Raw genomic sequence first — 17,247 nt, 5'->3', positions numbered from 1 at the left:
TTAATCCATTAGGCTAAAGAGGGCTGCTGATGAAGTTATTGACTTGTAATTAGAGCCTGAATTATTTAATGGCTTCTACAGAAGGAGAAAAAAATACTTATTTCCTCTAATCACAAATTAAAACTGGGCACAGACATACTGTAAACTAAAGGATATTAATATGTAATGTTTGTGCAGAATGAATCCAGCGTAAGTTCACAAATGAATGTGTCAACTTTGTGCAGAATGAATCCAGTAATATTTCACAAATGAATTTATAACCTTTGTGTGGAATGAAACCAGTGCAATTTTTTTTTTTATGGTTACATTTTTACAAATGTCATGAAGGTGTCAACATAGCGTTATCCACTTATAGGTCATGCAGATTTCCACTTAACCCAGCCATTAAACTTGCTTCTAATAGATTTTCTGGCTCCAATAATCCCTTTAAAGTATTTATGTAATCCAAAATATTCCTACTGTACAGTATGTAAATGTAACCGCTCTTGCTATAGTAAATTGAGGCTGTGTGGGTGAAATGAAGAGGTTTATTTTAATGAGGTACTGCAATACAGTATGGCAAATTCAAATTGTTGTGAAGTTAATGACTATCCTCCTCAACTTAAAGAGCTGAAGGAAGAGTTTGAGTAGAAAGTAGTTAGTAAAAATAAACATAACTACAGTACAGCTAATTACGTGTGAGTGTAATTGTCTCCGCCGGGCCGAGACTATGTTTTGCCCCCTGTCCGTCCCTCCGTCCCTGCCTCAAATCATGCCTGCGATTGGCGTGAACTTTTGCACGCACATACCCACTAGGCTGAGGAAGAAATGCCACCAATTTTTCAAATCAGGCTCATAGTGACGCTATAACAGGCCGATTTGCATTTTTACCTATAACTTACTGCACCGATCGGCGTGAAACTTTGCACGCACACTCCCTAGAGGCCAAGGAAAAACCTATGCCCTGCATTTTTCACATCAGCCTTTTACTGTATGGCACCACCAGGAGGCCGCTTTTGTAAACCCATTTTTTTATAACACTCTTACGGATTGTGTCCAAACATCACGCAAATCGGTACCCTATAGTCATGTGATCAAGACGGATCTGTCTGATTTTTTATATTCCATCCTGATTGGCTAAGATATGCTATGTAAAGTTTGCAGGAGTGGTTCGCTTTGAACAAAATACCTCAAATCATGAACGCAGCGTCCGATTGCTGTGAAAGTTCACACATCCCTGTTTTAGCTCCACCAGGAGTACAATGCATTCCGAACATTGCCCACAATAACCTACCTGACCTGGCGGAGACCTGTACTCCGAGGAGCACTTTTTCTAGTTTGGTATGAGTTTGTTTCCTTAGCATGCATACTTAATGTACATGTTCCGCATTTGGTCTCCTCAAACAGATACTCCTCCACACATTCCTCTCTGCAAAACTAACTGCATTGTCATTTGGTGTGATAATGATGATATGATGATAATGCACAGTATGAATTGATCAAAAGTTTATATTTACAACAGTGGGGGTGCTCAGGAAACATACTGTACTGAACAAGAACTCACATTTGCAAACACACAAAGTATACACTCACCCAGGTTGTCATGTTCTCTTTGATATCCCTGTACACCTGTCATTGGCTCCTGTCTCCTCGTCATACTACTGACCTTGCCCGAGGTTGTCTTTAAGTCCAGTGGAGACACAATATGGCTTTGATCTATCTCACCCTCTCTGCCTTAAGACTAAGCTATACCAAAAAAACAACAACATATTTTCAACTGAAAAACTGGCATCGTTCTGGACTGACATGGTCGATCAACAACGCAGGCTGCTTCCCTATCTGTATGTGTCTGTCCATCTATCTGTCTGTCTGTTTGTCTGTGTGTCTGCCTCCCTGTTGGTCTATGTGTGTACATGATTCACTGACTGACTGTCTGCCCACCTGCCTACCTACATCTCTATCAGTATATCTGTATATTTCCACCAGTCCGCCCTTCCCTGAAGCAGCTGTCAATGTGTCCTCTCCTGGGACCAGAGATAACGTCCTAGTGACATGCCCCACGGTGCGATTGCTTCAATCAATCACTCAAACTTGCAGTTTGAAGTCATACATCAAATGCAACTCCAAATGCTCAACATAAAAATGGAAATAAGAGTTAGTTAAACGACTTATAACACAAGTTAAAATTTAAAGCGTGACATGAAATGAATACAAAAAAACAATAATAAAATGTGTAATATGAAATAACCGTAAAAGTTCACGTTGACATAAACACACAATTCTTTCTTATTTAGGCTACCCTTGATTGTTATTTATCTTGGTTTGATTCTTATCCGACTGCCCTGCCAAGGCAAAGAGCAGTAACTACAAAGACAAAAATCACTGAAAAATTAAAGGTGATTCAACCATGGTCAGCCAAATGAGATATCGGCATATAAGTGATATTACACTAATTGTACATCTGTTCTTGACGTAATTGTTTATCCCCCAAAATCACGAAGGCTAATTTGACCTTTGGGATACACAAATAAGTTGGTGTGTCCAAAAACGTAGTTACTGCACTTTAGCTTGGCAGGGCAGCGTACCTCTCCTATGTTTCATTCTCACTGCTACAGTATGACACCTGAATTTCCCCGCAGGGATCAGAAAATCTTATCTTATCCAATAAATCTTATCTTATCCTATCTTATATACCGCTTACTTTAGCTGCAGGTCCTGCCCCTTCAAGAACGATCTGAAGGGGGGGGGGAGATATTTCCATTACCCCCTTTCTGTCGCTGCCAAATATCTCAGGCGTGACGTGCAAATTCATGCTTCAAAGTCAGAGTTCACATGGTTGACGGTAGAGTAACACCATCATCTGATAATGGACTCCTGCTATTGCCTTGTCAAATATTCTCATTTTCAACTGTCATTTTTCACTCTTCTGTGAACTTGTATTGTTCAAAATAAAGGCTGCATGGATTTGTCATTTTGGCAGATTAAATACAATTTGGAGACATTGAATACTAAGAATTAAGTATTTGCAGAATAATAATAATGATAATATAATAGTAATAATAATAATAAGGGTAATAATAATAATAATAATAATAATAATAAGTGAAGAATTCTGTATTTTCCCCAGTGCACATAACTCAAAATGCAATTTCAGTAACAGGTACAGTAACTGATGTTGTTGTTGTAGGATCAGGTCACAACTTCTCTTGGGAACAATGGGGGTTAATGAAAAAAATAAAAATCATTCTGGAGTGTAGACTGAATTTTTATGTTTTAGTCTATAGGGTGAAATCCCAGGATACCACCATCATCACCTCACAGCCTGAAAACCGATGATGAACTGTAATAGAGGAAGGATATCTTGAGGTCAGGACAAGTTCATAAATTACACTGTAAGCCTCTTGACCTGACCTTCTGTCCAATTGGGCTTCACTATTAGGTGCTGAAATCTACCCTTTGGTGTCGCTTTGGCATAATTGAAATGCATACATACAGTAAAGTGTCTAGATCAATGTTTTGAAGATTACAGTAAATCATCAATGTAGAGTGCAGGGTGCTGGGATAACACTTTCGTCACTGTTGGGCAGAAACCTTGTATCTCCATATTTCATATTTTTATGTTTGTGTTTCATAAATTAATTCCCTATTTTATACTCATATGTATTTTCAGAACATTTTATATCTGCCCTTTTCTTATAATGACATGCCCGACTTGCCATGTAGTTAAGTCTGTCTGTGGGTTTTTATGAATATTATATTTTTTTGATTGATTGAATACTTAGTCAGAAATGTACAGTAAACAGCACGAGGTACAGTCAGACATTAAGGCTAAGAGGATAACACAAAAACGTATCACTAATGAAAAGTTATAACAAGAACGTGTGACTAAATAATTTCTTCATTGGATCATTTCCTGAAAAGTAATGATTTTGGACATACAAGGTTTCTCCCCGACAGCATCAATATCCATATGGATGGTGATTGATGAAGATGTAACAGAGATATGAGTAGAGGCGTTGGAGAGACTTATGCACACAACCTTGCCAATGTGTTTGGAGTAATTGTACTTACACAGTAATTAAGACCTATCCACAACAAGGTCAGACAAGGACGGATCAAATTTGTAATTATAAGTTTGATGCTGTCACACGCTGAAAATAGCCGAACTGCCATGCCAGCGCGTTATACGATGAAATGCAAAGGCTTTAGAAGGAGGGGTAAGAAAAGAGAGAGGGAAGACCGCGATAGAAAAGATGAGGAGAGAAAAGAGATGTACTGTATGAGAGGTGCAAAGGAAAAACATAATGTGAGAGCAGATGGAGAGAATCAGGGGAGACGAGGAGAGAGAGAAAGAATCAAATGTGTGTGGTGTGTGCACGCGTGTGCATGTCTGTAGTGGTGTGAGGAGGACATTATATATCCTTCCCATATGTCATACAATAAGGCTGTCTGCATTTCCCATAAAAAATAGATGGGATGATATATCACATTAAAAAGATGACATAGCTTTAGTGACTGATTTTCTTTTTTATAATAATATATATACATATATATATATATTGTTTTACTCATACTGTAAAGCGATTGAGTTTGGCAGAGTAGGCAGAAGGTACATAACTGTTTTGGGCCAAAAGGCTCAAACGCTCCATCTGGAGAACACATCAAGACTTAAATTAATACATTCATACATGAATGCATTATGCATGAATCAACAAGGAGACAGGGACAATGCTGCATATACAGAAGTCTTTTTAGTACCATGTATTCTTACAGTGCTCATTCTTTAAGCCAAATTCTTCAATATCCTTGACCAGATAATGAGACAAGATATAGTAAAAAAAAAAAAAAAAACCTACGGTATAGAATAACATTCTAATATACAATATAAAATCAGTTTGTCGTGCTGTGACGCTTGTAGATCTGCTATATATTTTCACTACTTCTTAAAAGTTCGATTTTTTTTCAAATGTATGGAATTTCTTAGATGTATTATTTATTTAAGGTATATGCAATTATACCTTTAATATTTTTCAAATATTTTCTTTGGGACTAAACTGTTGGACCAACTGACCTTTATGTTGGTTATTGAAAGTGACAACCCAGGATTAAAAAAGGAATAAAAAAATCTCATAACAACTAAAACAAAAGCACACACTGGAAGGCTGAGTCACAGCACTTTCCAAAACAGACCAGGAAAAGCAGTGTACACGCGCATGAATGAGCATGTCACAACCCTCTGACTCATGTTACATTCTAGTAGGTAAACAGCTGCCATGTGGAGTTCTGGTATGTCATTATGCTAATGACACCTAGGAAATGCAAACAACTGTGTGTGTGTGTGTGTGTGTGTGTGTGTGTGTGTGTGTGTGTGTGTGTGCTGGAGGAGGACGGAGAGAGAAAACTGTGTAATGAAAATACTCTAAATACTGTAGCAGTGTTTAAGAGGTCGTCTACAAAAGAAGGACCTTGGCGAGGAAGAGAAAAGTCTGAGTGACTGAAAGAAGGAATAAACGAAACAGAACAACAAAGGAAAGAGAGAGAGAACAAAAACAGTAAACGGTTTGGGAGTGCACCACATGGGCACATCTACTCTGAGTCGGCATCAGTGCTCATAATGCACAACATATTACCCACTTAAACTGTATACTGACCAGCTTCCTAAGGACTCTTTACTAGGCCCTCTCCTGTTTTCGATCGACACTAAATATCTTTGACCAACATAGGCGATCTACAAGCTCACAATGTGTTGTATTGAGACTCGTTGTGAGCTTGTAGATCTGCTGTTTATGCCTAATGCTAGCCTCAGAGGCTAGGCATGCTTGGATTCAAGTGGTAATATAGCTAATGTTGTATTCTAGTCTGGCAAATGAGCATTAAACATGTATATTGTGTGTGTGTGTGTGTGTGTGTGTGTGTGTGTGTGTGTGTGTGTGTGTGTGTGTGTGTGTGTGTGTGTGTGTGTGTGTGTGTGTGTGTGTGTGTGTGTGTGTGTGTGTGTGTGTGTGTGTGTGTGTGTGTGTGTGTGTGTGTGTGTGTGTGAGAGGGGGGGGTGTGTGATATGATTGTAGTGGGACCAAACACAGTGAGTGTTTGGGAGAAGCTATTTTGAAGAGCATCTGTCTGGGCCGTGCTACAACACTCCAAATGGCTAATTACTGGTCCACAGACACTGTTAGGAGAGGCGCGTGCTCACGGACGCATGCATGTACGTGCACATGCACACACACTCACAAACATGCGACCTCACACTATTATCGGCAGTGGAGACACATTGTTCTCCTAGTTCAATGGGGAGCTGTTTACATAGCAACCAACAGAGGCAATTAGGCCACAAACCACTGAGTTTATGAGAGAGCTGCTGAGGTTAGCATCCGCATAGATGTCGCCACATTCATTGTACCATATGTATGTATGTTATCAATGTGTATATACAAAAACAACCTGTCTTATGTCAAGTCATTCTCAGTTTGTTGTGTCAGTGTCCTGCATATGTTGTTGACCATGAAGTCAGGAGCCATTCCATTAAAAACAACAGAAGTTGTTGTCTTTTGCCTGCAATCCTGTCGGAATGCGTCATTAGGTTGTTGTTGCTCGTTCTGGAGACTATGGATGGATATTAGTATTCTTGCTAAATCTGGTATATTTAGTAAAAAGTAAAAGTATGTCATGACCCACAATTAGGTTCCTGGTGGATGTACAGTAATATGATCGATCATCTACCTTGGTCTGCCCCTCAATGACAGTAAGAGGCACACTGGTAGAGGGCCACTTGTTCCTGGGAGGTAAAGGCTTGTCACAGTTCCATAGCACCACAACCTGCAGGGACAAAGCATCTAGAGAGTGAGTCAAATTATATCAATTATGCTTGCAAAACTAGATATATTGGCATTGTTACAGAGATCCCGGCTCATAGTTAACTTGAAGTCTAAAAGTTAATATCAGTACATTGTATAGACACCAGGAAATGCTATTACATTATAATCAGGATAAAATTGCGCTATATTGTTGCCTCAGAAAAGTGTATGCACTTCTTTGAGAGAAGAGAAGAGAAGAGGTCCATGCTATTCTGCAGTGGTTCTCAAAGTGGGGTCCAGGGAGCCTCAGGGTTCCTTGATTGATTGATTGATTGATTGAATATTAGGCAAAAAAATGCAAAACAGCACAGTTACATTTAAAATACTTTGTCTAACAGGTCCGTTCATGAAAGTCCTGGCGGTCTTGTTTCCAATGAGGGCCTTGGTATTCAATTCATAGACATATATAGTGGCACCACAGTTCAAATATCAACACAAAAAAACAGAAAAAGATAACACTATGTACAAAAAAAAACAAAAAACAAGAACAGTTTGTTTGAGAACCACTGCTGTGCAATAATGAATAAACAACAGTAATAATGAGGTGTGGTGTGTCACCTGTGCACAGAATTTGGACTTGGCCACAGCGATGATGAGCTTAACCACAGGAGAGATCTGTGCCTGGAGAGGAGTTACCGCATGGATCACAGCTGTAAACTGTTGGGATGGACTCCTACCTGCAAAACACACACACGCGCACACACGCACACACACACACACACACACACACACACACACACACACACACACACACACACACACACACACACACACACACACACACACACACACACACACACACACACACACAGTTCAACATACATCCACACACATGCACACATTTTGAATGGGTTTGCAAGGAATAATACAATGAGTATTTGGAGTAAAGCAGGTCTGTGCGTGGTGAACACAGCTCTCCATAAAAATTGCATCACGGTTAGCTGGACACAGCGTTCTCTCTGCTGTAACCCCAATCCATCTTCCTGACAGTACGCCTACCCTCAGTTCACATGACCAGGTACAAACGAACACATCTAATAGCTCAGTTCATTCTGGAACTGAATATTTAGGCAATATTAAGTCAAAGTAGATACTCTGGTCAGATATTACTCAATTACAAGTGAAAGTTGCTCTGTGAAATTTTGACTTGAGTACATTAATTTACGCGATCCGCTGGCGTAGCGATTTTGACAATTTCGATAAAACGTCTAAGATTTCCCCAAACTTTTCCAAAAATATCAATAATAATTGAAATAGTATCTACATGCTCATACACGCTGTGAGATTGTAGATCTTCTAGGGCTTAATTGGTTAATTCATTAAAAACGGGGTGCCGTGATTTTCAGTGACCCCCCCCCCTAAAACATAATCATCAGGTATTTTGGTTATACTAGGAGGAACATTTTTTTCAAAAAAGTGTACAGAAATTGTTAAAATTATGTTTTTATGTGGACACGCCTCCAGTTCATTAAGTATACTATGTCACTAAAGGGCTGTTTTTCTATTGGCACGTTTGACTCTCAAGGTTTCAGCCTCCAGGTAGAAACTCAAACTAGTCAGAGAAGACATAAAACACCATAAAAAACACCACCAGGGGGCTTAATGAAGCTCTATCAACCTCATAGACACATGAAAAATAGAAAAAGTGCAAAACCATGCCACCACCTCTTTAAGTACTTTTTCCCTTCCTAGAAATGTAGTGGAGTCATTGTCACTGAAATGTAGTGGAGAGATCCAAAAGTATGCAAAAATACAAATACTCAAGTACAGTAAAGATACTCTAAAAACTTAACTTACTTAAGTACTCAAGTAAATGTACTTTGTTAATGTCCACCAAGCAAACAAAGACGTCCAATAGCCCGGTTCATTCAGGGAGTGAATATTTAGGTTTTCAAACAACTCTTTTTTGAAAATACGGAGCGAGGATTGATTGATTGATTGAATACTTTATTAGACAGAAATGTAAACAGCACAAGGTACAGTCAGACATTTAGTCTAAAAGGATAACACAAAAAAGTCCTGGGTACTTGTTTCCATTGTGGTCCTAGGATGGCACAACTACAACGTCACACACACCCTCTCATGCCACTCCCTCGTGAGCACTGCAGAGGCAAACAGATGAACCACAAGAGCTCTAGAGTGCCAACTCCCAAAAGAAGAGGCAAACTTTAAATGACCACCTTGTGAGAATAATCTTCGGCATACAGTAACTCAGCGCGTAAATGGCCGCCCGGGGTTGCGGTGAGGAATGGATTCTCTCCTCGGCAGCCAGAAGCCAGAAAGAATCTATCTGCTGCTCCGTCGTATATTATGGTGCTTAAGATAAAAAGCACCTAAATGCGAGTTCTCTCTCTCTCACTCTCTTTTCTATTTCATAAAAACGATGGTCTTATGGCTTTCCTCCCTTAGGATAGTACAGAAAGGGAAGAGAGCAGGAACGAGGTGAGAATGACATGCAGTATAAATTAGTGAGTTTGCCGCACAGTCTATATTTTATGACAACCTGTTGAACTTCACTCCTATTAATCACGTTTAGCCATCAGTATATTCTCCCAAGATACTCAATAAACTTTAATACTATGGGTAAAAAGTGATAAATGTTATTAAAGTAGCAGAAAGCAAGACACAGTAGATGTGGATATCAATAAGTGGGTGGATATGGGGGCATCTTTGGGGTTTAGTGGGTAGAGAGGTTGTCTGTTAATCAAACCTCCTGGCCCGCCCATGTCTACGTGTCGAAGTGTCCCTCAGCAAGACAATTAACCCCTAACAGCTCCACCCTGAGAGCTTATCAGCTGGGTGAAGCTGAAACAGAATTTCCCCCGAGGGAATAACAAAGATCTCCTCCTTCCCCGGCTTAACCTATACATTAATATTTTATGAATATCCTTCATTTACAACGGAAGTCTAAGGGAGTGTTGTAAGTAACTCTCAATGGCTCTGAGTCAATATACCTTACTAGTCCTTTCAGAGCAGTACGTGGCATGCCAAAAGGAGGCGAGCGCTGTAGGCACACGGCCTGGTTGAGCATTAGGTGGATGTGGCAGTTAGGGAATAGACGGTCATCATGGTTAACTGGAGCCTGAGTGCTCTTTGGTGTTGCTCTATCCATCTCTCTGACACCAGGCCCGAAGAACCAGACCTCTCAGGTGGGCTCGGGGCTATATCTGGACGTGCAAGGTGTGCCCTTCTGGTGTTTAAAAGAACACAACTGGTCCTTTTGAGGAGCACCCTGGCTTCAGTGGCAGTGACAAGATAGTCTGGCAACTTAGATGTGAGGTTCTTTCATTTTCGGGAAAGACGCACTGTGATTGGCCAGTAGTCACTTTGAGTGGCAGTTGGGGCAAACGCAGTGAGTGGGGCAAACGTAGTGATTGGGGCAAACGCAGTCCCCACCAATATTATTTACGATTCTGTCCCTATCGGTATATAACTAGGACGGCGCTTAGTCGACTAGCAGACCATCGGCCGGTCGTTGCGGGCACTCGCGCCTGGAGGCGCTCGGGCGCAACTCCTCGGCCTCAAGGTCTGCTGAGTCGGCGCGCCTCCGTCATGGTCCAAAAAAAAAAATGTTGTCCGCGGATGACTGAAAAGGTTTATCCCAAGCGGGAGTCAAACCCAGACTCCCAGTGGTAGTGGGTTGGGAGTCTATTGATTAGCGAGGTGCGCCACTGAGGCCAGTGCTGAGATTGGGTATTTTGGTTGTATTAGAATGTGACGTCCTAACTCTTCTATTGTAGAAGAAAGAAGTCCCCGCCCGCGCCCCCGCCCGACATCTGTCGCTATATTTGTACAGACGATGCTGTGTCCAAAGCTACAGAGCTATTACAAAGCTGCTGTTTGTACAGTATGTGAAACTGTTACTATCATTTTTAATGTTGCAACAATTTTGGGGGTCTGGAACACAGGGGTACAGGGGTACAGTATAAACATGAATGTCTGAGTCACTGAATGACTGACTGATGTAAGTTGTGCCATTGGTTGGCTGTTTGCCCTAACAACGAACTAGCACCACAAAGCAATGAACCCTCAAGGCTATGGGATCAAAAAAATCTTGTGCAATGTTTGGAAACAATCTCTATTTCACCCAATAGTCCAACTTTTTGGGAAGTATTTTAAAAAGTATTTTATGAGAAATACAGTAGGCACCATGTACAATTGCTCACTCAGTATGTGAGAGAGAGAGAGAGAGAGAGTGAGTTGTGAATTTGTACATCTAGACACTTGACACCATGATATTTGACCATCTCTCCACACGTTGTCTTGGGACCATAATGCCATCTCCTGTCTGTTATCCTCAGACAGGAGATGGCAACCTTGGTTGTCATTTTGACAACCTTGGTTGTCAAAATTATAATACTGTGGTTCATCATAGAATCTGTCCCAATTAAATGCTTTATCTACAGCATCCATTGTTATAAAAAGCTGTTAGCCTGCAAGTTGGACTTCCAAGTCATTCATATGGGATTGGGATATTGTTTGTATAATACATTGCACTTCGCCTTGGAAGCTTTTATATTTTCTCCTTTTTAATGCACTAGTTTGAGTACATTGTTACTGCAATCCTGGTACAGATGTCATTGTATTGTTTTTCTCAGTAAATTGCCAATTTTGTCTCGACACATCGTGCATGGTCAAGTGATAATGATTCTTATTTTCATAAAGTCACAACTGTTTATAGACTACCTATACAGTACATTGATAGACAGTCACAATTAGGCCTATGTGAATTCATTCATTTAGAGACCCGGTGCAGATGTCTTGTGTCAGAAAGTCTAACTATTTTCTTTGTTAATTTAGTCAATGTATCCTTACAGTATTCACCTGTTTCCTAGACTGTGTTTTCCACTTCCTGTCGATTTCATTGGATACCATTGGTCATCTGACCAGTTTCATTGGATTTCATTGGATCAAATCGACAGGAAGTGGAAAACACACAGCCTAGGAAACAGGTGAATATCTTGGTTTCATTCTTGACTCTTACTCTTACCTGTACTTCTCCTGTGTTTCACTCTTACTGTACGTGCTGCTGTTGCTGCTACTGTATATGACACCTGCATTTCCCCCTGGGGATCATGTTATCTTGATCTTACAGTATCTGATCTTATCTCACAGCAGGATACAGGTAAATTGCAAAAAAAGATAAACATCTCCACAGATCAGAGGTTCTCAAAGTGGGGTTCAGGGACACTCAGGGTTCCTTGAGGGGGTCTGTAACTGTGAGAGTTATGGGGGGTCCTTGAAATGAAAAGGTTTCAGAACCACTGCCATAGATTAAAAGAGATAGAGATAGAATGATTCATCAAAAAAAAAGTGATGCTGTGAAAAGCATCATTTCTGTGTTCTCCTGTCTGGGGGAGTGCCTGTGTCAGTGCCTCATTAGGCTTAACACTAGTGCAGCTACTAGTCACAGTCAAGACGCAGCAGACAGCGACCCTCTGAACCTACAGCCAAAGAGCCACAGGCGCAGTGACAAACTAATGAAGAGACATTTTCTTCACATGCCGGACTGAAGAATTCATTATCCCAGAGCAGATGAGTGTCAAATATCAAATGAAATATTCACCCCGGCGCCAAGAACCAGAAAGATCGTGCTCAGCAAACGAAGGCCATCTAAAGATTACATTACTCTCTCTTTTCTATGGACGAGATGGAGTGAGATGTCAGCTTTTATATTGTGGCAACATTTGCCCAGCGGAGGTAAATGATCTTGGCAATGGGTCAAAATGAATCACTTTTGAATAATGTCTCTTCATTAGATATGACTAAAACCTAAGTTACATTTATATTACTTGGACTCGTATACAGTGTGCTGGATTTGTGTTATGCTTTTACTGGTTGTGAGATCAGTAAAGGCCTACAGTATAGGCATATAGAGTATAGGTCACAGTATCTGACCGACCCACAAGACTCTGACCTCCCAAAGCACTAGTGTACCCAGTGTGCTATTATTACATTATAGTTGTCATACAATTTACATATTGGTGGCATGATATAAAAATGTATATCCATATATCCATTAATAAACTCTAGTCAATACCCGGTCCAGGGGACTTGGAACCACGGCTGCAACTACAGATTCTATAGCCTGTGGCGAAAATTCGATTAAACTGCTTACATTTGGAAATAGCGAAAAAATCTGTTTTGTGGTCAATGCCCATGTGCAATTTTACACAATTGATGAGTCTGTTTTTTGTCATTAAAGCTTCCGTGCTTTATTGACCACACACACACACACACACACACACACACACACACACACACACACACACACACACACACACACACACACACACACACACACACACACACACACACACACACACACACACGTGAAGACCATATGAACAACAACAGTATTATTTCGATACATCAAGACTTTATAGCCCAGCCTTGCTGGATCTTCTACGTCTATGCTTTCAATCATTGTCCTTTATACATTTGCACTATTAACCACTTGAGCCCTATTTTCGCTATTCTGGGCATGTAATACTAGGCTAACATTTTGTGAAAATAGCAGATGTACTGTACAAGCCGTGAGCTTTTAGGTTGGCTATTGTCAGCAAAAAGGTGTAGAGGGAAAACATAGGGGGCTAAAGATCCTGGGGGACCCCGGTCAACAAAGTAAGCTCTCTCTCTCAGCTGGCGTTCTCTCTGGCAAGCCAACTTCAGCTGCTACTATTCACCTGTTTCCTAGGCTTTTGACTGTGTTCCACTTCCTGTCTTTTGATCCAAGGAAATCCAATGAAACCGGTCAGATGACTAATGATATCCAATGAAATCCGACAGGAAGTGGAAAACACAAGCCTAGGAAACAGGTCAATAAAGAGCAGAGAACAATTAGACAATTCAAAACACCTGCCAATCAATTAACCCAAATCACACACCCCTACCACAGTCACCCTGACAACCAACCAATAACCAATAAAACCATGCATTGCAGTCCTTCTGGGCTATGGGGCCATATGACTTTGTCACGCCCTGTGCCAATGGCCAATACGCATGTGTGATTTCAGATCGATTGGTCAATGCACACACAGTTACAGCGTTAACAAAAATGTCAATAAACCGATTAAATTTGGGAAGAGTGAAACACAAACAAACAAACAAAAAACAGCTTCCTCACTCCCTGCATATGTCACTGGTTATATGAAAGTTCAGATCGATTGAGGAGAACAATGGATGAGGAGATCAGTGACAGAGTTTTCTTTATTTTATCGTAGACTTAACCAAAGCATCCATTCACCAATTTGTTCACCAATCTTCTATCAATCTCTTTAAAAAAAAAACATGAATTAATTCAGTAATTCGTTTGGTTCCATTATTATGCTCTCAGAGTTATGAGGGTCCCTGGCCTAAATGCATACCAAACTGGGGGTGTTTGAAATAAAAACGTTTGAGAACCACTGCTCTATAGTGCTCTTTCTCTCACTCTGTTTTAAATCAGTGACATTCCAGTGTTTTAAGCCTCCATTGTGCTGGCACATCCTCATGGGTCCACAGCAGTGTTAAAGCCAACTGAAAGAGGATTGTGGAGTTAAGGGCCTGGGAGAGACATGATAGGGGGTGCCTGTGTGTGCTTGTGTCTGTGTGTTTGTGTGCGTGCGTCCGCATGTGTGTGTGCATGTTGGTAGGTCTGCATGCTCATCTGTAAGTGGATTCCAAGAAACTAGGAAGTGCAGTCACATGCACAAACGTACAGTACACACACATGCACATAAGCCGTCAGTGCCTCCCAAGGGTGATAGAAAAACTGCTGATTTTAGGAGAGCAGATGTGGAATGGTTGCATTTGCACCGAAAATGTATCAACTCTACATACATTACGTTTCATTTATAAGCTTTTGTTCCACGGTTTTCTTCCCTGGAACGCATCCGCTACTGCATACATCCATGATAAACAAAGCAAATCCCCAAGATTTGAAAACCTCTGTGTGCTGCATATCACAGCAGCAAGCACTGTCTGCATGTCTGCTGTGGCCCAAAGAAACCTTAACACATCATAAAACAAAACCACATCACTCACACACACACACACACACACACACACACACACACACACACACACACACAAAATGCACCAACTGGACTTAAGCTGTGACTAAAAACCGTCAAATAAAGCTTTCCTCCCGGCCACAACAGCTTTCCTCGCTGCTAAAGAGAAAGAGTAAGCCAAACTTTGCAAACTACCAGGGAAAAGTTATAAGTGCTTCGCCATCAAATATTATGGAAACTTAGCAGAGGGAGCGTGTCGTATAGATGACATTGACGACGAGCTATTCCCCTAGCAGGAATGTGGCAGACGACAGCAGCTAAAATGGTGATTTACGGCACTGGCATAAACCAAACTGGCCCAGGCCTCCTTCTAGCCATCACCCCCCACCCCCCCCCCCCCTCTCTCTCTCTCTCATCCCTCGTGTCCACAAGCCCTCAGAGAAAGACAAACATCTATCTGAGTTATGGTCTCATCCCGCTGAGAATTGGCTCGGTCCGCCCGCGCACACACAGATGTGTATACACATACACACACATCGACGCACCACCTCTCAATCTTATCCCGCTCCCCTCCCTTTTTCTTTCTCAGGCACCATCAAAGCTTCTGAAGCTCAAGTTTCATCAACCCTTGAAAACTTGTTAAAACTCTTGATGTCAAGAAGACACAAGCATCAAGGAGAGAGTAACACTCAGACACATGGATTCTAACCAACAGCAACTGTGTTTTGTTGTCTCCTGTAGATATATTCCCTCAGTGGGTAGAACATCCTCTGAAGATCCCAAATGAGACAAAACAACACTCCGCTGAAACCAGTCCAAATGAATGTTCTATTCTGACCTTCATTCAATGGCTTCATTCAGTGGAAGTTGCGGAGCCGATTGACATTTGACAAAGTATCATACTCATACTGTATAGCATGTTATTATTATTTCCTGCACATATTGTGCATTATGCGGCCAGGTTATTTTGGTTTCTACTACCTGTAGTCAACAACCATTCTGTAATGACCAATCCCTCCAATTCCAGCTATTGCACTGTGGGTCATTGTAATGTTTTGTACATGTGGCATGATTCTGTTCCCCTCTGTGCATATACGCTGTACTTCTCTACACAGTAGGCATGGCCAGGCCAACAGTGGGTGTGGCCAGGAATAAGGTCAATAGCAATCAGTTGAAAAATGCTAACTTTGAACAGGCATAGCTAATAGCTCGTTTGACCTATAGCCATGAAACTTCAATACACATATGCGTCTCCCCATGAGGAACAAATGTGTCACTTTGACCTATGACCTCTGACCCTTAGGGCGGCAGTGGCTCAGGGGTAGTCGCCGGGTAGAGTGAACTGTAAACCGCAAGGTTCCCAGTTCGATCCCGGGCCGGGGGGCTCCCCCAGAGTTAGTGATACAGTAGTGGGATACAGAAGGTCTCAAGTTCAATTCCAGGCCCTGGCTAAACGGACTGACCAGGAATAAGTATGAAAAGCTATAGACTATTTAGAATACTATAATTATTTATGTTTTGTAGATGACGCAGAGAAATTGGCAAACTTTTCAACAAGAGTGAAATCCGCCATCATAAGCAAGACACACATTTTAATATCCACATTCCCTCAGAACTCTGCTCAGCTGTTTCCAATGCTTTATTGTTAATTGCAAGGTCTTCTGTCTCTCAAGTTCAGTCTATTATGTTTGAATGGCTTATTGCACATATTGAATATTACGTTTTGCATATTGTATATTGCATTTCTTGGCCCCCGTACTGTTGCTTGCAGTTACATTTCTTCACCATTTTTGTTTGTCTATACAGCGATGCTAATCCGAGTATTTTTTGCCTTACTCCTTAATCTTTATACTGCTGTAGCAATTGAATTTCACCCCGGGAATGAATAAAGTTTTTATCTAAAGTAATTTATTCAGTGATACAATCTATAATCCATGGCATTTCTGAGGGCGGCTGTCAGCCAATAGAATAAAATCCTTGGTGTTAGTGTGTCCATTTGTTCACTTTTAGAGTTAAATCAACACTGAGGATTTTACTGTGCAGGGCCCATTGTCCTAAATGTTCACCACTATCTCTACCTCCCTCCATGCGGTCTCTTTTGTTTTCAGTTTACACCAGGTGACTAGAGGCTGCACTAAAGCCCCATGGCGGCAAGCACTGAGGCAGACCAACAACTCACCTACAGAGGTTAATGGGACTGCAGCTATTGACCCTGGCTAAATACCAGATTCTCACAGGGGTCAGTGTGTTGTAATGGAATGTGGTGCCAGTGCATTAGCTATACAAAACAGGGAAACTTTGCTTAAAGGGTAAATCTCGGCCAGTTCAATACTTTTGACGTTTTTTTTGATAAATTAACACTTTTTTTCTTTTTTGCAAATCCTTGCATTTTGTACAAATATCCATACTATATCATTGAA

General features: G+C 41.0%; 1 protein-coding gene across 2 annotated transcripts in view; it reads right to left on the bottom strand.

The window, feature by feature from the left end:
- The window catches only part of LOC311063844 (exostosin-1), a gene marked incomplete at both ends in the record, with an annotated part of 229,696 nt that overhangs the window by 23,557 nt on the left and 188,892 nt on the right, over window positions 1-17,247 (bottom strand). For both annotated transcript variants that reach the window (XM_084083453.1, XM_084083454.1), the window contains 2 exons: window positions 6,700-6,795; window positions 7,392-7,506. In XM_084083453.1, coding sequence (XP_083939579.1) covers window positions 6,700-6,795; window positions 7,392-7,506 — 211 coding nt within the window. The remainder of the gene's footprint in view (window positions 1-6,699; window positions 6,796-7,391; window positions 7,507-17,247) is intronic.

Source organism: Gymnoscopelus microlampas, assembly GCF_963454915.1.
Source record: "Gymnoscopelus microlampas genome assembly, chromosome: 16".
NCBI classification, from domain to species: Eukaryota; Metazoa; Chordata; class Actinopteri; order Myctophiformes; family Myctophidae; genus Gymnoscopelus; species Gymnoscopelus microlampas.
The sequence above is the reverse complement of the archived record's forward strand: the minus strand, read 5'-3'. Positions and strand labels throughout refer to the sequence as shown.